Here is a 27,833-nt window from a genome sequence, read left to right as displayed (position 1 = left end):
AAAAAACAGTCAAGTACGACAGTCAATATGGAAAACAGTATACAGGTTCCTCAAAAAGCTAAAAATACAACAACCATATGATCTAGCAATCCCACTGCTGGGTATCAACCTAAGCGTCCATCAACAGATGAATGGATTAAAAAAAATGTGACATATATACATAGAGGAATATAGTTCGGCCACAAAAAGAATGAAATCCTGTCATTTGCAGAACATAGATGGAACTGGAGGTCATTATGTTAAATGTAATAAGTGAAGAACAGAAACACAAAAATTGCATGTTCTCACTCATATGTGGGAACTAAAAGAGTGGATTTCATGGAGATAGAGAATAGAATGATGGTTACCAGAGCTGAGAAGGGAAAAAGGGGAAGGAAAAGAGATATTGATTCATGAGTACAAAAATACAGTTAGATAAAATGAATAAGTTCTAGTATTCGAAAGTATAGTAGGAAAATTGCAGTTAACAATTTATTGTATATCTCAAAATAGTCACAAGGGAAGACTTGTTAATGTTCCCAACACAAAGAAAAGATAAATCTTTGAAGCAACGGATATCCCAATTACTCTGACTTGATCATAACATATTCTATAGATGTATCTAAACATCATATGTACCCCCCAAAATATGTAACACTGTGATATATGAATAACCCCCAAATCCTTGCCTTCATGGAGATTACAGCCTAATGTGGGGCTATCACTGAAATATATAAAGAATGTATAAAACAAAGATACTCATAGATTTGGAGTTTGGGCCAAATTATTGATATTAATGGTTATATGCTACCTAAACACTTTCAGGGGATCTTAACTTAGAGACCCTAAGTCCATGGGGCATCAAGACAGAGCCTGATTGAGGGTGAGGGTATTTGAACCCTTTGAAATTAATGCAAATTTATAAGTTTGAGTGTATATTTTTTCAGGAGGAGGAATAAAGCTTTAATTAGATTCTCCAAGAGACTTCTGAATCCAAAAAGGTTAAGAATCACTTCAACTGATAAAAGGATAAATTTGTCTAAATGTGCATTCATATTATCCTCAAAACTACCTCAATGTCATTTGAAAATAATGTTCTCTGTGGTGTTCATATATAAAGAATATATATATATATATATATATATATTCCTTATATATATCCTGATATGTATAGCTATATCAAAATCTGACTGGATCAGCTAGGCATGGTGGCACACACCTATAATCCAGCACTTTGGGAGGCCAAGGCAGGAGGATCACTTGAGCCCAGGAGTTCGAGATCAGTCTGGGCAACACAGTGAGACCTCACCTCTATATAAAAATTTTTAAAAATAAGAAAAAAAAGAATATGACTGGATCAATTGAACATGCCATAGCTTTGATTCCTGCAGCCATGGGGCTCTGAATGATCTGGAACAGGAAAATGCTGTGGCTAGTCGCTCCTGACCTGTTTTCACCTGTTTTGCTAGAGCAAAAGGTAATCCTTGAATAGGAAATATCAGTGGACCAAGATCTGTTTCACTCAAGGTAAAAGAAGAGGAAAACCAAAAGTGCCAGATCTGCACCAATTACAAGATTTTCACCAATGGAGAAATATTAGAGAATATATTCAATCAGAAAAATGAAAAGAACTATCTTAAACAGTTACATTTTGAACAGTCCTCCAAAAGCACTTCACGAGCATTTATTAAATCACTAGCCACAATTCAATTTCTTCTTCAATTCCTGGATGCTGATAAAATAAACCTCAAGAAATTCACACTCCAATCCAGGAGAGAAGGGTTAAATGTTAATAATATTTTAAAGGGGGTCAGGAAAAGCAGGGAATCTCTGCAGTTCCAATACCTCAGCACTAAATTCTCTTGGCATATCTTCTCTTTCTGCTGAGTGCCATCATTTTCATAATATACGTATATATACAGACATTTAGTGTTCCAAAATCCAGACAGAGTTCCAGATCAAGATTTGCCAGAGACATTCCTGGGAAACCTGACAAAATGGGCAAATCTCTTCGTAGGGTTTCCAATTTATACATGTAGATTTTGTGTGTTGACAGGGGAGTTGCTGCTGCCATCATAAGTAGATCTATTCTTATTGCATCTCTAGTGATTAACAAGGCTGAGTTTTGTCTGGTCGAAGAATCAGTTGACTATACTATAAAATAATCTAATGAGGAGTTTGCCTAACAAATAACTGATAATTCTCAACAGCGCCACATGTTTTGCAAGCTGCTTCAAGAACTAGAGAAGCATTTCAAATCAAGAAAACAGAAAGTTCAACTCCTTGTTTCTCTGAGCAGGCACAAGTATAGGCTTGGCTACAACTCTGTAGCAACATCATGGAACAACAAGCTCACAGGGTGAAGTTCGGTCACTTTCGTCTAATGAGAGGTTTGAGTCCTTATTCCCACCGAAAGAGGGAGAAAAACACTGAGGTAAAGAGCATAGAGTCAGACAGAGCTGAGTTTGAGTCTTAGCACAGTAACTTGCCATCTGTGTGACATTAGCAGAGTCACTTATCCTACCAGCTTCTATTTCTTCATCTTAATTGGCAAAAAGTAAGTACCTATACCTCATTAGGGTTAAAGAGATAATGCATATAAAGTCCTTGGCACAGTGCCTAGTACAAAGTAAGCATCTGATTAATGTCAACTGCTTAATTATGAAGGGCAGGTATGGTGTTATCAATGAAAAAATTTTGACACAGGGTCTTACTTTGTAGCCGAGGTTGGAGTGCAGTGGTGCAGTTATGGCGCACTGCAGCTCTTGAGCTCAATCAATCCTCCCACCTCAGCCTCCAGAGTAGCTGGGATTACAGGCATGTGCCACCGCACCTGGCTAATTTTTGTCTTTTTTGTGGAGTTGGGGTTTTGCCATGTTCCCCAGGCTGGCCTAGAACTCCCGAGCTCAAGTGATCCACCCGCCTCAGCCTCCCAAAGTGCTGGGATTATAGGAGTGCGCCACTGCACCCAGCCATCAATCGTTTTTAAAGAAAATATAAAAACCTACAAAATGTAAAAAAGAAATTCTTTTCAATTTAGCAAGCATGTGATGACTGCCAAGTGAAAGGCCTTGCGCTAGGTGATGAGTTAGAAAGAACTGCATCATGTAGTTTAGTGCAAAACAGGAAAGAAAAGATGCAAAATAATTATAATAGATGTTATAAAAAGTAATGAAGGAATGAAGGAGCACACAGAATAGAAAGATGACTTCTGGCTAAGGCAGCAGAGGGTTCTTCATTTACTTATTTATTCAAAAAATACGTACTGAGTGCATACTATTAATATCTAGCAGGCTGGGAAAAAACTGGTGAAAAAAATGGACATGATCCAATTCTCAATGAATTACCTTGTAGTCCAGTCGAATCAGCACATTTTTTGAGTACTACCAATGAGTCAGGTGCTGAGGCAGCAAAGGACACTGCCCTCAAGGAGTTCACTGTCTGTTAAAAGAGACAGCTATCTTGACATACCTAGTGTGATGAGTGAAAGAGTATGCATATGAGTGAAGTGGCATCTACACTGAGCCTGGACAGATGCCCAGATTAGACATGGCAACTGGGGAACATTTTCCATGAGGAGATAGCATAAGGCATGGAGACTAACAGAAATTCTAGTTGAGCTGCACAAAAACATGTGTGATAGGAGGGAGACAGGCTGGAAAAGTAGCCTGGAGCCAGATTCTAAATAAAGGCTTTGAATCACATTTAACAGCCTGAGCTTCCCATTATAGACAACAGGAAGGCCCTCGAGATTCTTAAGCAGAAGAGTACCATGACGAGACTTGTGATTTAGGAAAGGATCCATTATGGCCGGGCACAGTGGCTCACACCTGAATTCCCAGCACTTTGAAAGGCTGAAGCGGACAGATTACTTGAGGTCAGGAGTTTGAAACCACTCTGGCCAAGATGGTGAAACCCCATCTCTACTAAAAATACAAAAATTAGCCCGGCATGGCGGCAGACATCTGTAATCCCAGCTACTTGGCAGGCTGAGGCAGGAGAATCACTTGAACCTGGGAGGCAGAGATTGTAGTGAGCTGAGATCGCGCGCCACTGCACTCCAGTCTGGGCAACAGACTGAGACTCCATCTCAAAAAAAAAAAAAAAAAAAGAATCTTTCAGAGCAAAGCAAAGACTAGGGTGAACAGGAAGAGACTGGCCAAGAAACCAGTGAAAAGGTAATTGCAGCTCTCCATCCAAGAGATAATAAAGGCCTTAAGCAGGACAGTAGATGTAAAAGTGAAAAACAGGATAGGTATCAGAGACACTGTAGAATCTTGACAACTGCCTGGACATAGAATGAGGAAGTCAAGAGAGGCACTGATAAACCAATGGCTCCATTCCTAAATTCCCTGGGATTCTAGAATTCCAAGAATTGCAATGTCACTAATATAGAGAAGAACAAAAAGAGGCAAATAAGTTTTAAATATGTTTAAGACTTTTCTGAGTATTTTCAAAATATGTTCAAAATACATCAAGTATTTTGAATGTTCTGCAATATAGTTAGGTAGAAATGTCTCACAGGTGGAAATGTGGACCTGACTCTCAGCAAAGGCTCAAACTAAAGATATATATTTGGGAGAAATCCATAGAGAAGTACCAGGATGAAATCACAGGAAAAGGAACTTTATCCCAGGGGAAAGTATGGAGAGGAAAAAGAAGTTCTGAGGATTACAGCCTAGAATTCAGAGATATGCTGGAGGATCCCAAAAGACCAGGGAGAAGCAGATGCCCAGGGGCCACTCCACCTTCTTCAACCAGAGCCACTCTGCTATGATCAACTTTATACACCTAAGGTCTATATGCCAGTGGCTCTGAAAAACATGCTGAAAATGGAATCTAGTTTTCAGGGAGAGCAGGAGGAAGCAATGATTTCTCAGAGGAATTACTGAAGGGTTAGAAAAGCTAAGGGAAATTTTCACCTAAGAAGCAGTTGATAATAGTGCCACATGCTAAAGGAAGAAGATTAAAAATAGTGACTGAAGTTGGCAATTCTGAGGTCATGAGTGGCCTTTGAGAGAGAGATGGACAAATGTAAGAGATGAAGTCAGACTGCAAGAGCAAGTGTGTGGGGGTGGAGGGGCAGAAGGAGACTAGAGCCAACAAGGGTGTGTTATTTTAAAAGAAGTTTGGCAGTACAAGTAAGATGAGTTTAAAGGGGTGGCAGAGTAAAACAAAGGCTATTTTAAAACAAGAGACCATGCAGTAGGCCAGGAACTAAAGAAAATGAGAGCTTCAAGCCTCAAGACCTAGAAAAGCTAGGAAATTAGATCAGATCAACTGGAGCCAGGTCCTGGAACAGAGAGGCACAAGTAGCCAAGAGAAGAATTGGTCTTGATACCAAAACTACCCCATTTTACAGATGAGGAAATCAAGGCACAGGGAGGTTAAACAACTTGTCCAAGGTCTTGCTGACTCAAGAGCTTATGCCTTTTTCTATTTACCCTTTCCTGCTTCTAGAAATGGGAAAGAATAATGTATATGGTACAAAGAACAACAACTTTTTCTACTAAGAAAGAATATGAAACTAAAGGAACTAGGGTTAACAAACGGCCACAAAATCTGAGCACAAATGTACCTAAGTTCAAATGTGTCCAGATAAACTAAGGAGGCAGAAAGAGTTTCCAGTGCCAATTACTGAAGCTTGTGATAAACTGGGCGCCATCTGCCTCAATCCTAGAGAACATCTGTAACCATTTCAAAGATTTAGCTCCGTCTCTCTTCATTTGGAATTTCTGAAATTGAGATTCACTCAAGGTCCACTGTGGACCCTTACGGTGTTAGCTGCGGAAGCAGAAGAAATGATAAAGAATTCCTTTGTATAGAGAGAGTGAGAGAGTTTAACTGCTGTGAATCACGCTTTATGTACCTCCGCATCTATCTTTCTCTAGGACCAGGCAGGGAAGTCTCAGGGTAAGGAGCAAGAAAAATGAAAGAAATAGAATGGATTTTTTTTTTCCCACTCTCCATCTAAATGAAAAATGTGAAGAGCAAAAAGTATCTCCTCCCCTCTCTGTATCTGTCAGCACATTTCCAGGCGGCCTGGCCACATCCCGGGCACTGGCTGGTTGGGGAGCAGAGACTGACACAGCACATTCGTTCACACTGGAGCCCCCGCCTGGGTGGTCTGCTGTTATCCCTTTGATTAAACTCCCAGGCTGGAAGAGCTGGAGTTGCTCCTAATGATAGCTGGGTCCTGCAATCTCACACTTGCCTGCACGGAGAGGGCCAGCGCTCCCTCTGATTCCCTGCCTCCCACTTCTCACCACAAAGCTGGGCTAATTCACCACATTCTTCTGTTCACTAATGGCAATAACCACAAAGGGCTACATCTCTTCAGAGCACTACACTCCCTTCCAGCATGGAGTCAGGCAGAGATAGTGAGACTTCACACGGAAGCTCAGTACCCTATTGGCCACCACGACACTTCTCCTGCCCCCAGCCCAGGTGCAAGATGTTTCTAGAAAACCCTGCTTTCAGGGACATACACATACATTTCCAAAAAATCTCATCTCCAAAAGACAACCAGCCTCTCTTGGGCCAAGGGAAAGAATTAAATTTGATCTGCTCTCTGCTCAGATTTGTAAGTTATTTGTTGAATGGTGGTAGTTGAGAACATTTATCTCTTTATATTTCAAGTATACACGTGCTTGCACAGATTTTTTGAAGTGGCCGCTGCTCACGTGGCAGGGAAAGTTTGATATTTTTATGTGTTTTAGGCTATAAACAAAGTTAAATCACAGCAGGAGTAGTAGTAACTACACAGGATATGAGCTTCTGTTTTTGCCACACAGATTTCTTAAGAATCTAACCTCTAATGTAAATTCTGAGTTCCTCTATGTTTTATCATCAAATTTTTGGCTTGTCAGAATACTTTGCTTCTTTACCTTTAGCTAGTTCACTGTTCCTCATTATCTTCACCAGCGAGCATGGAGGAAAAAGGAGTGGCACTGCCTCATCCTCCAAATCCATCCTCTTCAAGCTACCTGAGTGGTCCAGCTAAAAGGCAAAGCAATTGTGTCTCAGAGAATCTCCATCATCTAAGAGACAAAGGACAAGTTCCTTCACACGGCATGAAAGCTCTCCCTGAACCAGCCCTTGCCTTCTCGCCCAACTTCATTCCTAGCTAGTCCCTGCTGACTCTCCATCCTGTGACATCCTTAGCCTGTCACTCGTTTCCCTACATATGCACAAGTGAGTTTTTATTCTGTAAACTGTTTCTCCCCTTCTTCTGCCATCTACCTGCCTATCTTTAAGATTCAGTTTAGATATAATCTCTTCCAAGAAGGCTAGTTCAGCTTTTTCCCCACTCCCACCCACAAGCTGGGTTCGGGGCCTCTTTTAGTGGTTGTTATTCCCTCGGACTATCTCTGTCATGCATATTACATGTTATTATTATCATCTGTTTATGTAGCTGCCACCATTACAAGAGAGTGAGTTATTTCATGCTGAGGACTATGTGTTATATCATCCCCATGGCTTAGTACCAAAGCCTGGAAGACTCTTAAGAGCCTAGCAAAATGTTTTTTAAATACATACATATACACATGCACACACAAACACAATGAAATAAAAGTTTTGCAGGAAATGCCACTAAAAGTTTTAATAGGCTAAGCAGTTGAAATTGTAGGCCAAATATAATGATTTTTCAGAAATACCCAACAACTTCAATATTCTATACTCATCTTCCAAAATAGCACAAGTAATTTAAATTCAACTTTGCTTGCTTAGTAGAATATCTCTTAACTCCTTGCCCAGAAAGCCAATTAAAGATAGATCAGAATTTATGTAATATAATGAGAGCAATGCTCAGAGAAAAATTCATAGCTTTTATATAGTGAAAAAATACCAAGAGTGAATGAAAATAAATGAAGCATTTAACTCAAGGTGGGGAGAAATACTGAAATAGTGGAACGAAGTTAAGGAAAGCAGAAAGAAGGAATTAGTAAAGATAAGGCAAGAAAATAATGAATTAGAAAACAATAGAATGAATAAACATATCCAGAATAAATCTTATTTTTAAAAGGGGAGAAAATATTAATTAAACCTATTAGAAAAGGGAAAACAAAAAAAAGAAAGCACAAACAGAAAATAAGAATCAAGAATATGAAAACAGGTAAGAGGAAACAAAAAACATTTAAAGTGATTACTGGACACAAACTTGTTTCTGATAATAGCTAAGTTTAAGTTTTCAGGCCCTAACTCCAGAGAGAAGAGCAGAACTCTCACCACTTTCTGACTGGAAATCCACCTCTTTCTAGAAAGCTACAGACATTGTATCACTTGACTCAGTGAGTAAGAAACTAAAGCAACTTTCTTTTTAAACATAACTAGAGAAAAAGGGAAACTGTTAGTAAACAAATATACCAGAATCTATACTAAACCATTATAACATGTTATTAGTTATTTACCAGAAAAAGAATAATCAATGACAGAATTTTCCAAATTCCAAATTAAGGAATCACTTTCTCTGAAGGGAAAGGGTTGAATAACCTATAATTGAGCTTTGCAACACAAAATACAGAGGGTGGGGGGAAGTGGGGATGGTTAATGGGTACAAAAATATAGTTAGCATGAATAAGATCTAGTATTTGATAGCACAACAGGGTGACTACAGTCAACAATAATTTATCATACATTTTAAAGTAACTAAGAGTATAACTGGATTGTCTGTAATACAAAGAAAGGATAAATGCTTGAGGTGATGGACACCTTTACCCTGATATGATCAACACACACTATATGCCTATATCAAAATATCTTATGCACCCCAGGAGATTGGCCGTGTTGGCTGCGTGGGAAATGGGTGAGGTCTGCCACTGCTGGCTTTCCCCTACTTCCCTGGTGACCTGTATGATGCAGCAGGGGCAGCCATAATCCCTCTGGGAACGTTAACTCCATGGGCCTGAGAACCACACCCCCATCCCCCACAGCAAAAGCAGCAAGCCCTGTCCAAGGAGAGTCTCTGAGCTCGGGCATGCCTAACTCTGCCCCAACCTGATGGTCTTTCTCTACCCGTCCTGGTAGCTGAAGAAAAAAGACGTAATATCTTGGGAGCTCTATGGCCCCGCCCACCACCTGAGACACTCAAATACTTACCAAGGCGACCTTAGGGCAAGCTTGTATCAGCTGATGCTCTCTTGAAAGCGCCACCTCCTGGCTGGAGGTCAAAAAACCACTAGCACAACCAGCGCTCAAGAAAACCAGCTCACTGAACAAAACTACAACAAAGGACCCTCACAGAGTCCACAGAGCTCACTCCCCTGCTACCTCCACCAGATCAGGTGCTGGTATCCATGGCTGAGAGACCTGAAGATGGATCACATCACAGGACTCTTCACAGAAACTTGCCAGTACCAGCCCAGAGCCCAGCAGCTCTGCTGGGGGGCTAGACCCAGAAGGGCAGTAACAATCACTGCAGTTTGGCTCTCAGGAAGCCCCATCCCTACTAGGGGAAGAAGAGAACACCACATCAAGGAACCAACCAGTGGGACAAAAGAATCTGAACAGCAGCCCTTCAACCCAGATCCTCTGATACAGACTACCCAGATGAGAAGGAACCGGAAAAACAATTCTGGTAATATGACAAGGCAAGGTTCTTTAACACTCCCAAAAGATCACACTAGCTCACTAGCAACGGATCCAAAGAAGAAATTTCTAAGTTGCCAGAAAAAGAACTCAAAAGGTAGATTATTTAGCTATTTAAGGAGGCACCAGGGAAAGGTGGAAACCAATTTAAAGAAACTAAAAAATAATAATAATACAGGACATGGACCAAAAAATCTCCAGGGAAATAGAGAGCATCGATAAAAAACAATCATAACTCCTGGAAATAAAAGACACACTTAAAGAGATGCAAAATACACTGGAAAGTTTCAACAATAAAATAAAAAAAGTAGAAGAAAGAACTTCAGAGCTCGAAGACAAGGCTTTTGATTAACCCAGTCCGACAAAGACAAAGAAAAAGGCATCCCCAAAAATGAACAAAGCCTCCAAGAAGTTTGGGATTATGTTAAACGACCAAACCTAAGAACAACTGGTGTTCCCGAGGAAGAAGAGAAATCTAAAAGTTTGGAAAACTTATTTGGGGGAATAATCGAGGAGAACTTCCCTGGCCTTGCCAAAGATCGAGACATCCAAACAGGAGAAGCTCAAAGAACACCTGGGAAATTCATCGCAAAAAGATAATCACTTAGACACATAGTCATCAGGTTATCTAAAGTCAAGACAAAGGAAAGACTCTTAAGAGCTATAGGCAAAAGCATGAGGTAACCTATAAAGGAAAACCTATTAGATTAACACCAGATTTCTCAGCAGAAACCCTAAAAGCTAGAAGGGAGTGGGGTCCTATGTTTAGCCTCCTTAAACAAAACAATTATCAGCCAACAATCTTGTATCCAGTGAAACGAAGCTTCATAAATGAAGGAAAGATAGTCTTTTTCAGACAAACAAATGCTGAGAGAATTAGCCACTACCAAGCCAGCACTACACAAACTACTAAAGAAAGTTCTAAATCTTGAGACAAAACCTCGAAATACACCAAAATAGAACCTCCATAAAGCACAAATCCTACAGGGCCTATAAAACAATAAGACAATGCAAAAATCACCAGGTATTCAGGCAACAACTAGCATGATGAACAGAATAGTGCCTCACATCTCAATAATAATGTTGAATGTAAATGGCCTAAATGTTCCCCTTAAAAGATACAAAATCTGCTGTCTTCAAGAAACTCAACTAACATATAAGTTCAGGAAACTCACCTAACACATAAACTCACATAAACTTAAGGTAAGGGAGTGAAAAAAGATATTCCACGCAAATGGATAACAAAAGTGAGCAGAAGTAGCTATTCTTACATCAGACAAAGCAAACTTTAAAGATTCAAAGCAATAACAGTTTAAAGAGACAAAGAGGGACATTACGTAATGATAAAAGGACTAGTCCAATAGGAAAATATCACAATCCTAAATACATCTGTGCCTAACACTGGAGCTCCCAAATTCATAAAACAATTACTACTAGACCTAAGAAATGAGATAGACAACAACACAATAATAGTGGGAAACTTCAATACTCCACTGACAGCACTAGGCAGGTCATCAACACAGAAAGTCAACAAAGAGACAACAGACATAAACCATACCCTAGAACAAATGGAGTTAACGGATATTTACAGAACATTCTACCCAGCAACTGCAGAATACACATTCTATTCATCGGCACATGAAATATTCTCCAAGATAGACCACAAGATAGGCCACAAAACGAGTCTCAGCAAATTTAAGAAAATCAAAATTATATCAAGTATTCTCTCAGACCACAATGGAATAAAATTGGAAATCAACTCCAAAAGGAACCCTCAACACCACGCAGTACATGGAAATTAAATAGTCTGCTCCTGAATGGTCATTGGGTCAACAATGAAATCAATATGGAAATGTAAAAATTCCTTGAGCTGAATGATAACAGTGACACAACCTATCAAAATCTCTGGGATACAGCAAAAGCGGTGCTAAGACGAAAGTTCATAGCTTTAAATGCCTACATCAAAAAGCCTGAAAGAGCTCAAATAGACAATCTAAGGTCACATCTCAGAGAACTAGAGAATCAAGAACAAACCAAACTGAAACCCAGCAGAAGAAAAGAAATAACAAAGATCAGAGCATAACTAAATAAAATTGAAACAAACAAAAAAACCCAATACAAAAGATATATGAAACAAAAATCTGGTTCTTTGAAAAAAAATAAACAAAATTGATAGACCACTAGCAAGATTAACCAAGAAAAGAAGAGAGAAGATCCAAATGAACTCAATTAGAAGGGAAGCAAGAGATAGTACAACCAACACCACAGAAATACAAAAGATAACTCAAGGCTACTATGAACACCTTTACGTGCACAAACTAGAAAACCTAGAGGAGACGGATAAATTCCTGGAAATATACAACCCTTCTAGATTAAACCAGGAATAAATAAAAACTCTGAACAGATAACAGCAAGCAGCAATATTGAAATGGTAATTTTAAAATTGCCAATAAAAAGAAGTCCAGGACCAGATGGATTCACAGCTGAATTCCTTCAGGCATTCAAGAAGAATTAGACGAATCTTATTGAAACTATTCCAAAAGACAGAGAAAAAGAGAATCCTCCCTAAATAATTCTATAAAGCCAGTAACACCCTAATACCAAACCCAGGAAAGGACATTAACAAAAAAAGAAAACTACAGACCAATATCTCTGATGAATACAGATGCAAAAATCCCCAACAAAATTCTAGGTTGTTGCACAAGTAATTGCAGTTTCTGCCACTAACCTAATCCAACAGCATATCAAAAAGATAATCCACCATCATTAAGTGGGTTTCATACCAGGGATGCGGGCATGGTTTAACATACTCAAGTCAATAAATGTGATATACCACATAAACAGAATCAAAGACAAAAATCACATGGTAATCTCAACAGACACAGAAAAAGCATCTGACAAAATCCAGCATCTCTTCATGATTAAAACCCTCAACAAAATCGGCATAAAATGGACATACCTTAGGGTAATAAAAGCCATCTATGACAAACCCACAACCAAAATTATACCGAAAGTAGAAAAGTTGAATATATTCCCCTTGAAAACTGGAACAAGACAAGAATGCCCATTTCACCACTTCTATTCAACATAGTTCTGGAAGTCCTAGCCAAAGCAATCAGACAAGAGAAATAAGGGCATTCAAATCATTAAAGAGGAAGTCAAACTGTTGCTGTTTGCCAATATGATCATATACCTAGAAAACCCTAAAGGTTCACCCAAAAAGCTCCTAGATCTAATAAATAAATTCAGTAAAGTTTCAGGATACAAAATCAATGTACACAAATCAGTAGCACTGCTATACACCAACTGCCGCCAAGCTGAGAATCAAATCAAGAATTTAACCCCTTTTACAACAGCTGCAAAAAATAAAATAAAATACTTACGGATATACCTAACCAAGGACGTGAAAGACCTCTACAAGGAAAACTACAAAACACTGCTGAAAGAAATCACAGATGACACAAACAAATGGAAACACATCCCATGCTCATGTATGGGTAGAATCAATATTGTGAAAATGACCATACTGCCAAAAGCAATCTACAAATTCAGTGCAATTTAATACCATCATCATTCTTCACGGAACTAGAAAAAACAATCCTGAAATTCATATGGAACCAAAAAAGAGCCTGCATAGCCAAAACACGACTAAGCAAAAAGAACAAATCTAGAGGCATCATATTACCCAAATTCAAACTATACTACAAGGATATAGTTACCAAAACAGCATGGTACTGGTATAAAAATAGGCACATAGACCAACAGAACAGAATAGAAAACCCAGAAATAAAGTCAAATACTTAACAGCCAACTGATCTTTGACAAAGCAAACAAAAAACATAACCTGGGGAAAGGACACCCTATTCAACAAATGGTGCTAGGATAACTGGCAAGCCACATGTAGAAGAATGAAACTGGATCCTCATCTCTCACCTTACACAAAAATCAACTCAAGATAGATGAAAGACTTAAATCTAAGACCTGAAACCATAAAAATTCTAGAAGATAACATCAGAAAAACCCTTCTAGACATTGGCTTAGGCAAAGACTTCATGGCCAAGACCCCAAAAGCAAATGCAACAAAAACAAAGATAAATAGATAGAATTTAATTAAACTAAAAAGCTTCTGCAGGCAAAAGAAATAATCAGCAAGAAAACAGACAACCCACACAGTGGGAGAAAATCTTCACAAACTACGCACCCAACAAAGGACTAATAGCCAGAATCTACAAGGAACTCAAACAAATCAGCAAGAAAAAAATAATTCCATCAAAAAGGCTAAGGACATGAATAGACAATTCTCAAAAGAAGATATACAAATATCCAACAAACATGAGAAAATGCTCAACATCACTAATTATCAGGGAAATGCAAATCAAAACCACAATGCAATACTACCTTACTCCTGCAAGAATGGCTATAATTAAAAAGTCAAAAAATAATAGACGTTGGCATGGAAGAGGTGAAAAGGGAACACTTTTACACTGTTGGTGGGAATGTAAACTAGTACAACCATTATGGAAAACACTATGGAGATTCCTTAAAGAACTAAAAGTAGATCTACCATTTGATCCAGTAATCCCACTACTGGGTATCTACCCAGAGGAAAAGAAGTCATTATATGAAAAAGATACTTGCACATGCATATTTATAGCAACACAATTTGCAATTGCAAAAATATGGAACCAGCCCAAATGTCTATCAATCAATGAGTAGATAAAGAAAATGTGGTGTGTATATATATACACCATGGACTACTACTCATCCATAAAAAGGAACAAAATAATGGTATTCGCAGTAACCTGGAGGGAGCTGGAGACCATTATTCTAAGTGAAGTAACTCAGGAATGGAAAACCAGACATCATATGTTCTCACTTATAAGTAGGAGCTAAGCTATGAGGACACAAAGGTACAAGGATTATATAATGGACTTTGGGGACTTGGGGGGAAGGGTGGAAGGAGGGTGAAGAATAAAAGACTGCACATTGGGTACAGTGTACACTACTTGGGTGATAGGTGCACCAAAATCTTGGAAATCACCACTAGAGAGCTTATCCATGTAACCAAACACCACCCGTTCCCCAAAAAACCTACTAAAATAAAAAAAATCGTATGTACCCCATAAATATATACACCTACTATGTACCCACAATAATTTTTGAAAAACTACTAAAAAGTACACTTTATCTAAAAACTTGTTTCTAACCAAATTAGAAGCCATTTACTATTGAAAGCCTTTTATGGCTGAAATAACAATATTTTCCACATATATTGCATTTAGAGGTTTTGCATAATATCCTCATGACCCTGTTGTATTTTCCTCATCAATCAAAGAAGACTCTGAGGTTAAGAGAAGTTAAGTGAACTGCTCAAGATCACACAGCTAGTCAGTGGCAGGAGAACAGTAGAGTGAACTGTCCAAGATCACACAGCTAGTCAGTGTCAGAAGAGTAGAGTGAACTGTCCAAGATCACACAGCTAGTCAGTGTCAGAACAATGGAATTCACTGCCCAATATCACACAGGAGTCAGTGGCAGGAGAACAGTGGAGTGAACTGCCCAAGATCACACAGCTAGTCAGTGTCAGAAGAGTAGAGTGAACTGTCCAAGATCACATAGCTAATCAGTGACAGAACAGTGGCATGAACTGCCAAAGATCATACAGGAGTCAGTGTCAGAATAACAATGGAGTGAACTGCTCAAGATCACACAGGAGTCAGTGGCAAGTCTCTGGATGGCTAATCCAGCTCTTTCTCCACTACTCCATCCTGCTTATTACATCCTACAGCACCTCCCTCAGTACTGACCACCCTATTACCAAGACTCTAAAAGTTAACACTGACATCTAATGGCAAGTTCAGATCCCTACAAACCATAGTCTAATGGACTTTTAATTCGCTGGCACTGAAGTTCTTTATAGATGAAAAAAATGAACTGAAGGGGGATGACTTCCCAATCAGGATACAGTCACCTTGGATTCCTACAGGATTAGGATCTTTTCACTTTGTAGGCTTTGCAGTCTAGCGAACGATAGGAGCTAGAAATAGGTAAGCACTAATATTGGCTATTTTGGGTATTTTTTTTTTTTTTTTTTTTTACTACAATCACAAAATCTCAATGTCTGGTGCTTCTAGCTGCCCATTTATAAACCGGAAACATATAATCTAGTTAGTGACCCAATGATAAAAGTGTAGCAGAGCACTGGCCTTTCCCGTCTCATAGCCACTTATTTAATTTGAAAATTCCTTCCCATCGTATCTTGGTATCCTATTCCCTCTTCCCATAATTCTATCACTAAAATCTAACTACCCAACTCCCTCCAAGAATCAACATTGTTCTTGTAATATTCTTTGCTTCCTATTTCACATTAGGCCTTCTTATTTACTCCTTTCAAACAACTAAGTATTTGAGAAAGAAAATAATTACTGCTTCACACGCTGGGATGAGGCTGAAGTAAAACTAATTCCATGAGAGGCTTAGCTTTAGTTTTGGTCCTAAATTTTATACAGATAAGTAGGGTACCACCAGGGAGCAGTGTGTTGCCTACTTTTAGCATGTACTTAAAGTAATTTTCAGCTTCACTTTTTTCGAGACTTGATTATCACTACAGAGTTACTACCAATTAAGGAATTTGGCACATCAGCAACATAGCAAAATGTAATTGTGGAGTTAAATTACGATAATTCCTTTGGAGGACTTTGATGCCATTTAACATTAAGGAATAAGAGATATGGCTTTTCCTTCAATTAAACACCATAGGGATAACCAGCAAGAAGGACAAAGAGAATTCACAAAGCTCTTGAAAGTGTCATCTACCTTCACTGTGTTGCAAGATTGTTAATATCTATATAGCATAAGGACAATATCCTGTTATTTATTTCTATCCACCCAGCTTGTTGAATGACCTTGATCACATCACTTCTTTCAGCCTCAGGTTCCCCCATCTGTAAAATGGGGAGAATGATATTATATTGAATAAGGGTATAATGAAATATGAAATTAATCAGTTACCCATAAAACATCCTGAGATCATGAAGTAAGAGGCAGTACAGAAAAAAAATTTTTTTAAGGGTAATGTTATAAAATTCTGGTAAAAAGATTTATAAGACTAGAACTCACTGGAAAATTTTACCAAAGAAAAGAACTTATTTTTAAAGATCCTTTAAAATTATATTTACAGATGAACATTCAAGTCTGTTTATCCATGAAATAGGTACATCATATCCAGTAGCAGACTTACTTCACAATGCCTGTAACAGAAAGTTATTTTCTTTAAATTTGAAGAGGAAAAACTTGATACTTTAGCTTGAAACCAACTATTAATAATACTCATTCAAGAGGCATCAGTATATGGGAATAGTAAAGACAGGGAAAGACAAAGTACCCTGTCATTAATTCTATCCTCAGGTCCAAAGAGCTCTTGGGCACCCCAGACCATCCGTACCTGTTGGGTGAGGAGGTTGATGTGGCTGGATGGAGAATACTGTCTCGCTGCCTGCTTCTCAGCTAGCCGCTGAAGTTCAGCTGTAACCACACTTTGGTTGTACCGTTTGCTATATAAAGAAGCATCTTCTCCCTCTTTTTGTGTTTTGGCTATTCCTGAATGATGCTTGTTTAGATAGCACGATCCTGCTAAAACGGAGAAAAGTTTTCACTCATTTAGGAAAAAAAGGCCTGAAAAAAATTAGGATAATGACAGAAATCTCAGGTCAACAGATACTTTACTGAACCCTAAGGATCTTTAATAATATAGGAGAAATAAACTATCTTCAAATGTTCACAAAAATAAATGGTTACCATAACCTAGAAACTCTTCCTATTACCAAACTGCCACATGCATTATTTATTAATATGTTTTTGCTTATAATGAAAGCTTCACAAAGAAGAATTTTCATTATATGTAGTGGGGAATACCAATCCTATAATTTGCTAATCTTACTGAATAAAAAATACATATTTGAAACTCATTATAATTCTTATTTGTTTTTCTTGTTATGTAACTGTACTTGTCAACAGTCTGTGGCATCCACTGTCAAATCATCCATAATACTTAGAAAGCTCAAAAGGGAAACAGGGATAAAAGCAAAATCGAGTATACTCAGAAAAATAACAATAACCTTATATTTTCTTTTTTTAAATATTTTTAGTCAAAACATGTTTTCTTTTTTATTATTATTATACTTTAAGTTCTAGGGTACATGTGCACAACGTGCAGGTTTGGTACGTATGTATACATGTGCCATGTTGGTGTGCTGCACCCATTAACTCGTCATTTACATTAGGTATATCTCCTAATGCTATCCCTCCCCCCTCCCCCCACCCCATGATAGGCCCCGGTGTGTGTATATTTTCAAATGACTGATTTCCCTTTCAGATTTAAATTTTCTTCTTTCAACTGTAATATCAGAGCATTCTATTATTTAAGCATTGAAATTCTGGCAAAAAGAAATTATTTAATATAAAATCAAGATTCAGCTGAGCACAGTGGCTCATGCTTATAGTCCCAGCTACTTGGGAGGCTGAGGCAGGAGGATTGCTTAAGCCCAGGAGTTCAAGGTTACAGTGAGCTATGATCATGCCACTGCACTCCAGCCTGTGTGACAGAAAGAGAACCTGTCTCTAAAAATAAAATAAAATAAAAATCCACATTTTTCCTGATGGTAAAAGTCATATCTCTTCGAAAAAAATTTTTAAACTCAGAAAAGTAGAAATAATATAACCTATTTCCTGTCTTTTTAAAATTAATGCTAATATAACAATGATCATTCTGCATATACAACTGATTTTCTGAATCTGTAACTTTTTCATGTTTACTATATTATTTAGTACATACAAAATATTTATAATAGCTGTATATGTAGTTATATGCATACTGTAATGAACACCTGTGAACTCACTACCCAACCCAGGAATTACATTATCAACAATATGTACTAACCTATGTGGTTGTTCCTCCCCATTCCTAATCTCCCCTTATCAATCATTCTTTTTAAAAATAAAGTTTTATCAAATATATTTGTGTGTATATGCATATACAAACAAAATACCAGATAATTTTGCTCGTTTTTGAGATCTACAAAAATGGTATCCTACTATAGATATTTCCTGGGACTTGCTCTGTTATTCAACTCTACTCTTCCAAGATTAATCCTAGATAAATACAGCTGAAAGTCATTCATTTTCCTTGCTGTCTGGCATTCCATTTTGTAAATACACCACAACTTATATTTCTATTCCCCTATCAATGGGTATTGTGGTTATTTCAAGCATATTGCCATTATAAACAACGCAGCCATAAACACTCTTGCATACATCTGCTGGCACACGTGTAGAAAAGCTCCTCTTGTATATGCCCAGGAGTGGAACTGTTGGGTCACAAAGTATGTAAATTTTCAAGTTTATGTAGTAATACCAAAGTGGTTTTTTTTTTTTTTTTTTTTTTTTTTTGAGACAGAGTCTTGCTCTGTCACCCAGGCTGAAGTGCAGTGGCGCGATCTCCGCTCACTGCAAGCTCCGCCTCCCAGGTTCACGCCAATCTCCCGCCTCAGCCTCCCGAGTAGCTGGGACTACAGGCACCCGCCACCAGGCCCGGGTAATTTTTCTTTTTTTTTTTTTTTTTGCTTTTTTTTTTTAAGTAGAGACGGGGTTTCACCGTGTTAGCCAGGATGGTCTTGATCTCCTGACCTCGTGATCCGTCTGCCTTGGCCTCCCAAAGTGCTGGGATTACAAGCGTGAGCCACCGCACCCAGCCCCAAAATGGTATTTTTTTACACTCCAACAAACAAAATAAAAAAGTTCCTGGGCCGGGAATGGTGGCTCACACCTGTAATCCCAGCACTTTGGGAGGCTGAGGCAGGAGGGCCACTTCAGCACAGAAGTTCGAGATCAGATTAGGCAACAAAGTGAGATCTCTTATCTATAAAAACTTAGCTGGGTGTGGGGACATGGGCCTGTAGTCCCAGTTACTCGGGAGGCTGAGGTGTGAGGATTGCTTAAGCCCTGGGAGGTCAAGGCTGCAGTGAGCCATGATTGCACCACTAAACTCCAGCCTGGGTGACAGAGTGAGACCCTGTCTCAAATTAAAAAAAAAAAAGAAAAAAAGAAAGAAAATTCCTGTTGATCCATAGCCTCTTCAACACTTAGTATTGTCAAGTGTCTTAATTCTTCCCATTGTAGTCTTCATGTACCTGATTAATAATGATGTTGAACATGTTACCTCTTTTCTGGTATCATTTTTCTATTGGGCTATCTTTTTCTTATTGACTTACACGATTTGTGTTTTTGTTTTTACTTTTGCTCCATACCACAAGTTCTTAATGATGGTCTCCTTTATTTTATTATTTTATTTCAGTATGGAAGTTTTACAACTGAAATTGATTTTATACATGGTGTGAGGCAGGGATCTAATTTCATCTTTCTCTGTGGGGATAACCAATTACCCCAGAAGCATTTATTGAGACATCTCTCCCTTTCTTCTGATCTACAATGCCATCTCTGTCATACATGAAATTTCCATCTTCTTGTGTGATTGTTTCTAACTTTCTATTCTGTTCCACTGGTCAATCTGTCTACACATTTGCCAATACCACACTGTCTTAAGTATCAGACCTTTATATTAATAAGGTGCTCCTCCACCTTATTTTTCTTCTTCAGTAGGTTCTCACTATTCTTGGCTCTTTGCCTTTCTATTATCATTTTAGAATAGGCTTAAAAAATCCAATGACACACTTGTTGAGATTTTGATTGGAACCGTATTGAATACAGAGATCAATGTGATGAAAATGGAAACTTTGATGATATTGAGTCTTCCTATGCATGTACGTGGTATATTTATCCATTTATTTAAATTTTTGTTAATGTCTAATATCTGTGTCTTTCAATGCAGTCTTATAAAACTTCCTTTCCTTTCTAAATGTATTCCTAGGTGACACAGTTTTTATGCTATTATTAGTGATATTTTTAAAAACATTTTTATTGGTGGTGATGGCTGCAAAACAGTGTGACTGTACTGAATGCCACTGAATTTAAAATAGTTCAATGTTAAATTTTATGTTATTTATATTTTGCTACAATCAAAAAATTGTTTTCTGTCACTTCTGGCAAGTAATTTTGAAAGCAATTAATTTTTAAATATTGATCTTATGCTAAAATAACTATTTCTAAAATGTATCTGTAATTACTTTGTTTTCTATGTAGACAATATATTATCTGCAATTACACAATTTTGTTTCCTCTTTTTTGATCCTTATGCTTATACTTGATCTTAGCCAAAAGGCTAAGAAGGGATGATCCTTATGCTTATAATTTCTTTTTCTTATCTTACTATGTTGGTTCTGATCTCCAGTAAAACACTGGACAGAAGGAATGTTAGTGGGCATCCTTACTTGTTCTCAATGTTAAAGAGAATGCTTTCAACATTTCTGTATTTAGGCTGATAGCTCTTGCAGGTTTTTGGCAAATACCCTTTTTTTATGAGAATCTCCTTCTCTTCCTAATGAGCTGAGAGTTATCATCATGAATGAGTGCAGAATTTTATCGAATTCTTTTTCTGCATGTACCATGATGAAGAATATGGTTTTTTCTTTATTATATTTACATGGCAAATGATATTTATAGGTTTACTAATGTTAAACCCCTCTTACATTCCTTGAATAAACTTGCTCATGGTGTACTATCTCTTTTAGATGTTGCTAGAGTTGATTGGCTTTTATTTTGATTCAAATTTTTGCATTTGTGTTAATAAATAAAGCCAGTCTGTAATTTTCCTTTTTAATACTGTCCTTAACTGTTTCTATTATTAAGATAAAACTAGCCATACAGAATAAGTTGAGGAAAATTCTCTTTTTCCACACTCCAGAAGAGTTTTTTAAAAAATATATTGAAATTATCTACCTTTTGAAAGATTAGAACTTACCCATAAATCTAGGCCTTATGTTTTCTTTAAGACTTTCAACTACTGTATTACTTTTTAAAATACTTATAGGACTATTCAGACTTTCTTCATCTTCTTGAGTCATTTTTACATAAGTTATAGTTTGTATGAGTTTGGTCCATTTTATGTAAGCTTTCAATTTTATTGGAATAAAGTTAAGATTACATTATTTTTGTCATTTTGGGTGTATTTATATTTTCTATGTCTGCTTTTCTACTCCTTATATTATTTATCCATGTCTTCTCTTTTTTCTTGATACGTGTCATCAGAGGTTTGTCCATTTTATTAGGCTTTTCAAAAAATCACTTTTGGCTTTGCCACCCTCTACTGTGCCTTATTTTTGAATTCTATAATCATTGCTCTTATCTTTATATTTCTTTATCCTTTATTTAGATTTATGATACTGTTGTTTTTATAATGTCTAAAGCCAGACATTTAGCACATTAATTTCCAGCCTGTCTTCTTTTCAAATATAAGTTTTTATTTACTTATTTACTTATTTATTTATTTATTTTTAGAGATGGGATCTCGCTATGTTGCCCAGACTGGTCTCGAACTCCTGCGCTCAAGCAATCCTCCCACCTCAGCCTCCTAGGGAGCTGGGACTACAGGCGCACACCAACTATAATTATTTAAGCCAGTAAATTTCCCTTCAAATACTGACTTGCATTGCTCTCTACTTATTTGGACATACAGCTTTTTCATTATCATTCAGTTCTAAAACTTAATAATTTAATTCCATCAGGATTTCTTCTTTGACTCTTAAATTTTGAAATACATGGGGGTTTCTTCTATATCTTTTTGTTACTGACTTTCAACTTAATTGCAATGTGGACAAAGAATGTGGCTGTGTGATACCAAGTCTCTGCAATTTGTTCTCTTGTTTATGATGTAGGATATGACAGATTTTTATAAATATAGCATGTATGCTTGAGGCGTTTTGTCTATTGGGTGCACGGTCCTATATATTATCAATAAATAAACTTATCACCTTGTTCAAATCCTCTTTATCCTTTCTGCATTTAAAAAATCTGTTTAGTGTATTAATAATTAATAGAAGTATGTGGAAATCACCCACTAAGATAGTGGATTTATACATTCTTCGTGTGGTTGTTTCCATTTTTGTGTTACATATTTGGAGGCTATTTTGTGAGGTGCAGACACTTTTAGAATTGTTTAACTTTTGACTGAACTGAACCTTTTGTCATTATGTAGTTACTCTTTATCTGTAAGAAAGTTTTATATCTTCAAGCCTATTTCAGCATATATTAATGCAACCATACCAACTTTCTTCTGGTTAGTACTCATCTCGTATTTCTTTTTTCAATTTTTTACTTTTAAACGTTCTGTGTCCTGAAACTTAGGTGTGCCTCTGGTAAACAGCATATAGTTGGATTTTTTTAAACTTTAAAAATCTGTCAAGTTTAACCTATTTATGTTTATTTGCTTCTTGATATATTTGGACTTGATTTACAATGTTTTTTGTTTTGTTTTGTTGTTTGAGATGGAGTCTTGCTCTGTGCCCAGGCTGGAGTGCAGTGGTGTGATCTCGGCTCACTTCAACCTCTGCCTCCCGGGTTCAAGCAATTCTCTTGCCTCAACCTCCTGAGTAGCTGGGACTACAGGCCAGCGCCACCATGCCTGGCTAATTTTTGTATTTTCAGTAGAGATTGGGTTTTACCATGTTGGCCAGGCTGGTCTTGAACTCCTAACCTCAAGCGATCTGCCTAACTCGGCCTCCGAAAGTGCTGGGATTACAGGCATAAGACACTGTGCCCGGCCAATTTACTATGTTTTAAATTTCTATTAATCTTGCTTTTTCTATGCTTCTTGCTTGCATACACCTAAGTTTCTGCATGTTTTTTATCCACAATTCATTTTTCTTCTCCCCATTAGAATTTATACTTTTATTCTTTTAGTGATGACCTTTGAAATTTGATGCTGTATATTTAACTTTAAAAAGTCTACAGAGTTAAATAAAATCTTACTCCTATTCCAAAATCATTCAATTACCACAGAAAAATTTAACTCCAATCAATTACAGGCTGTTGTCAATTATATATTTTTGTCCGCATATTGTCGTCTACTACTGTTTAATCCATTCAGATTATGTTCTCTGACCACAGTGGAAATAAGCTAAAAACCAATTACAAAAATAAAGAATCCCAACTACCTGAAAATTAAACAATATATTTATAAATAATCCAAGAGTCAAAAAAGAAATCACAATAGATATCAGAAAATATTTATGAACTCACCAACTTCTTTTGTTCACTATCATTCTCTTGGAAAGGATCAAAAGGGCGGGTTTTGAAAAAGTTTTTATGATAACACAGGCCACTGAAGACATTCATCTTACTGAATTTCTTACATGGGGAAAAAATAGTTCAAACTAGAACATTATTGATCATTATTATTACCGATTTTAGAAAATTAAATCACAAGAACAAGATCACCCAGAATTAGCAGATATATATATATGCATATATTCATATTTATGACTTATTAAAGTGGACCATTTAATATCTCTGACTCAAGCTGCATATTAAAATATCCATTTCATTTGAAAACAGGTATTAAGAAATACAGACTGGCTATTTATAAAACATGTCTTAGCTGTAACTCACCTTAACATAGCTATTACTAGTGTTTAAATCTTGACTGATGTTAAGATAGTCCCCAAATTGATCCACAGATAATAATCCTATCAAAATCCCATCTGCCTTTTCTTGAGGAAATTGACAAGCTGATCCTAAAATTCATATGAAAATGCAAGGGATCCAGAACAGCCTAAACAATCTTGAAAAAGAAGAGTGAAGTTGGAACAATCATCCTTGGTGATTTCAAAACTTACTATAATGCTGTAGCAATCAAGATAATGTGATATTGGCATAAGGTCAGACATATAGATCAATGGAATAAAACTGAGGCCTTAAAAATAAACCTTTACATTTATAATTAATTGATTTTTGAGAAGAGTGCCAAGACAATCCCATGGGGAAACAATACTCTTTTCCACAAATGATGCTGATTTAACTGAATATCCACATGCAGAAGAATGAAGTTAGACCCCTACATCATACCATGCAGGACAATTAACTGAAAATGGACAAAAGACCTAAATGTAAGAGTCTAAACTATAAAACATAGGAGGGGCTGGGCGCAGTGGCTCACACCTGTAATCCCAGCACTTTGGGGAGGCCAAGGTGGGTGGATCACAAGGTCAAGAGATCGAGACCATCCTGGCCAACATGGTGAAACCCCACCTCTACTAAAACTACAAAAATTAGCTGAGCATGGTGGCATGTGCCTGTAGTCCCAACTACTCGGGAGGCTGAGGCAAGAGAATCGCTTGAACCTGGAGGTGGAGGTTGCAGTGGGACGAGATCGTGCCACTACACTCCAGCCTGGCGGCACAGCAACAATCCGTCTCAAAAAAAAAAAAAAAAAAAAAAGGAGGAAATCTCTGTGACACTTGATTAGGCAACAGTATTCCAGACGTGATACCAAAAGCACAAGTGACAATAGAAAAAAAACAGATAAACTGGACATCATTAAAATCTAAAACTTTTGTGCTTCAAGAAAGTGAAAAGATAACCATCAAGTAGGGAAAAAATATTTATAAATCCTATCTGACAAAGTGTTTTTATCTAGAGTATATAAAGAACATTTACATTCAACAATAAAAAGGAAAACATATGAATTTTTAAAAGGGCAAATAATTTAAATAGACATTCCTCCAAAGAAGATATACGAAAACCCAATAAGCAAATGAAAAGATATTCAACATCATTAGCCATTAGGGAAATGCAAATCATAACCACAAAAAAGAGATACTATTTCATACCCATTAGGATGTGAAAATCAAAAACAGAGACAACTCATAGTTTTGGCAAGGACAGGGAGAAACTGGAACCCTCAAACATTGCTGTTAGTAAAAAAAACAGTTTAGAAGTTCCTCAAAAAGAGGAAATACAAAAAGTTATCATATGAACCAACAATTCCACTCTAGCTATACACTCAAGAGAAATAAAAACATATGTCCACACGAAAACTTACAAACAAATGTTCATAGCAGCATTATTCATAATGGCCAAAAGGTATAAACAAATCAAATGCCCCTCAACTGACTAATGGCTAAACAAATTGTGGTATATCCATACAATGGAATATTATTCAGCCATAAAGGGAATGAAGTTCCTACTACAACGTGGATGAACCTGAAAAACACTATGCTAAGTGAAAGCAGCCATTCACAAAAGACCACCTATTATGATTTTACTTATATAAAATGTCCAGAATAGAAAGCAGCCATTCACAAAAGACTATTATATGATTTTACTTATATAAAAATGTCCAGAATAGACAAATCTGTAAAAACAGAGAAGTAGATCAGTGGTTGCCAGGGGCTTGGGGCAGGAAGAAACAGACCGTGGCTGCTAACAGGTATGGGGTTTCTTTTGGAGATGATGAAAATGTTCTAAAATTAGATAGTGGTGTCGAATGCACAAGTCTGTGAATATATATATAAAACCACTGAATTACTGAATTGTACGTTTTAAAAGGGTGAATTTGATAGAATGTAAATTATATCTCAATAAAGCTGTTATTAAAAAATGGAGGACAAACTTGACAATATAGGTCTATTTCAGTTAAAATGATATAACCTATTCTAAGAATTCTTTGGTTATTTATTTAGGTCATTCTTGCCTAAAAACTAACTTGTCTGATGTTGGGAATAACTATTTGAAGCACAGAGAATGCATATAGCACACTCATAGATGGTTATCTGTGACAGGAAATCTCTTGACTAGGCTGTAGGCTCCTAGTGAACAGAAGCCTTGTCAGATTCATCTCTTTATCTCCAGTACCTAAAAGAAGTCCTGTTTCCCTTTGTGTCAATGAAGGCATGCTACTGGATGCAATGCAAAAGTCTTCTTTAGTCACGTCAGAACAATGCAGTGTGTGTCCATTTCCATTTCAAAATTTAAAAAAAGGCAAAGGGAAGAGATGACATCCTTTCTTTATTGGGGCTGGGGAGGAGCTCACATTGTGGACTGTCTTTCGTTCTCTCACTCACCTGCCTTTGCTGAAGAGGGACGAGACAGTTTCTGGCTATAGATGTGTGCAGCACTTTGGAAGGAAGAAAAGGGACCAATGGTGTGACTTCCTGATCGACAGCGTGGCAGGCCAGCAGGGCTTGGGATGTTCTGTGCCCCAGGATGTAGGCAGGGAGAAGCACTGGCAGAGACTGTGTTCAGTAAAATTGTTGGCTGGTGAGGCATGCTGGGGATAGCTGAAGGAATTTGAGATAAAGAAGAATGGTGGCAAGGCCCTGGAGAGAGGTCAGAGGTTGTAACAGACGACAAATGGGTGTTGGGAATTTTCTGCAGAGTAGCAGTAGGACCAGAGGAGGAATTGCTATCAACTAATTTTGCCTCTTTTTCTGCTGAAGTGGTAAATCCTATTAAAAACAAAACAAAACAAGACATCATTATAGGAAAAACAAACATACAATCTCTATAAAACAAATATTTTTAAAACATAAACATCACAATAATCTTGGCATGAAACAGAAATCATGAAAAATACAGACTTTAATGAGTGTTCATCATAAACTTAATGATTTTTGCCTACCAGAAACAACCTGGCAACAGAAATAGGAATTTACTTTTATTCCTTTCTAAAAGCTGGAGTTGGGACTACCACTATGAAACAGAGCAGGCATGTCTTACACATGTTAGGACATCAAGATGAAGTCTCCACTAGCAACAGATAATTCCTCTCCCCCTTCTTTTCACCCTTCTAGGAAAAAAGAATGCACTTAGAATTTCTAAACTTAAGAAAACGAAAAAGTCTTTGGAAGGAAAATAGCTTATCAATAGATAAGAGAAAATTCTAAGGGAAAAGGAAAAAGAAACATATTTCTTTGGGGTAATGTTCCATGCTTTAGAAATATTTAATATCTGATGACTGTTTCCTTCTTTTAGGAAATTATCACAGAGCAGCAAATCTAGGTAGGTTTGAAATCACTCACGAGATAATTTATCAGAATGAATTTCTGTTGTCTGTTGCTGTTTAGGTGGCTTTATTTTCACTTCTTCCATTATAGTCTCAGGGTGATCTGAAATAAGAAATAATGAGCTTGGACTCTCTTATAATCAATTGCAAGTCCGCTGTTCTATACATAATTTTATTTCCAAAAATATAACACAACTGCTAATCAATGCTGGGAAACATGGCACGTCTCATCACACTTTTCCAAAGATGGAGACACCCACAGCCCTAAGGAGTAGGCAACCAATTAAATGATTCCCAGCTATTCCCAATCCCA

General features: G+C 37.2%; 1 protein-coding gene across 50 annotated transcripts in view; it reads right to left on the bottom strand.

Annotated features, from left to right (window-relative positions):
- TTLL5 (tubulin tyrosine ligase like 5) overlaps window positions 1–27,833 on the bottom strand; it is a 297,856-nt gene that overhangs the window by 148,966 nt on the left and 121,057 nt on the right. For 27 of the 50 annotated variants that reach the window (XM_063793768.1, XM_063793749.1, XM_024348809.3 and 24 more), the window contains 3 exons: window positions 27,537–27,623; window positions 26,580–26,963; window positions 17,012–17,196 (listed from right to left, as the gene is read on the bottom strand). In XM_063793768.1, the coding sequence (XP_063649838.1) occupies window positions 17,012–17,196; window positions 26,580–26,963; window positions 27,537–27,623 (656 nt within the window). Of the gene's footprint in view, window positions 1–17,011; window positions 17,200–26,579; window positions 26,964–27,536; window positions 27,624–27,833 lie in introns of all 50 variants that reach the window. The other 23 variants (XM_063793745.1, XM_054666137.2, XM_063793747.1 and 20 more) reach the window with 1 other exon arrangement.

This window comes from Pan troglodytes, chromosome 15 (genome assembly GCF_028858775.2).
Source record: "Pan troglodytes isolate AG18354 chromosome 15, NHGRI_mPanTro3-v2.0_pri, whole genome shotgun sequence".
Taxonomy (NCBI): Eukaryota; Metazoa; Chordata; class Mammalia; order Primates; family Hominidae; genus Pan; species Pan troglodytes.
Note: the sequence above shows the minus strand (reverse complement) of the source record. Positions and strands in the feature narration are given on the sequence as shown.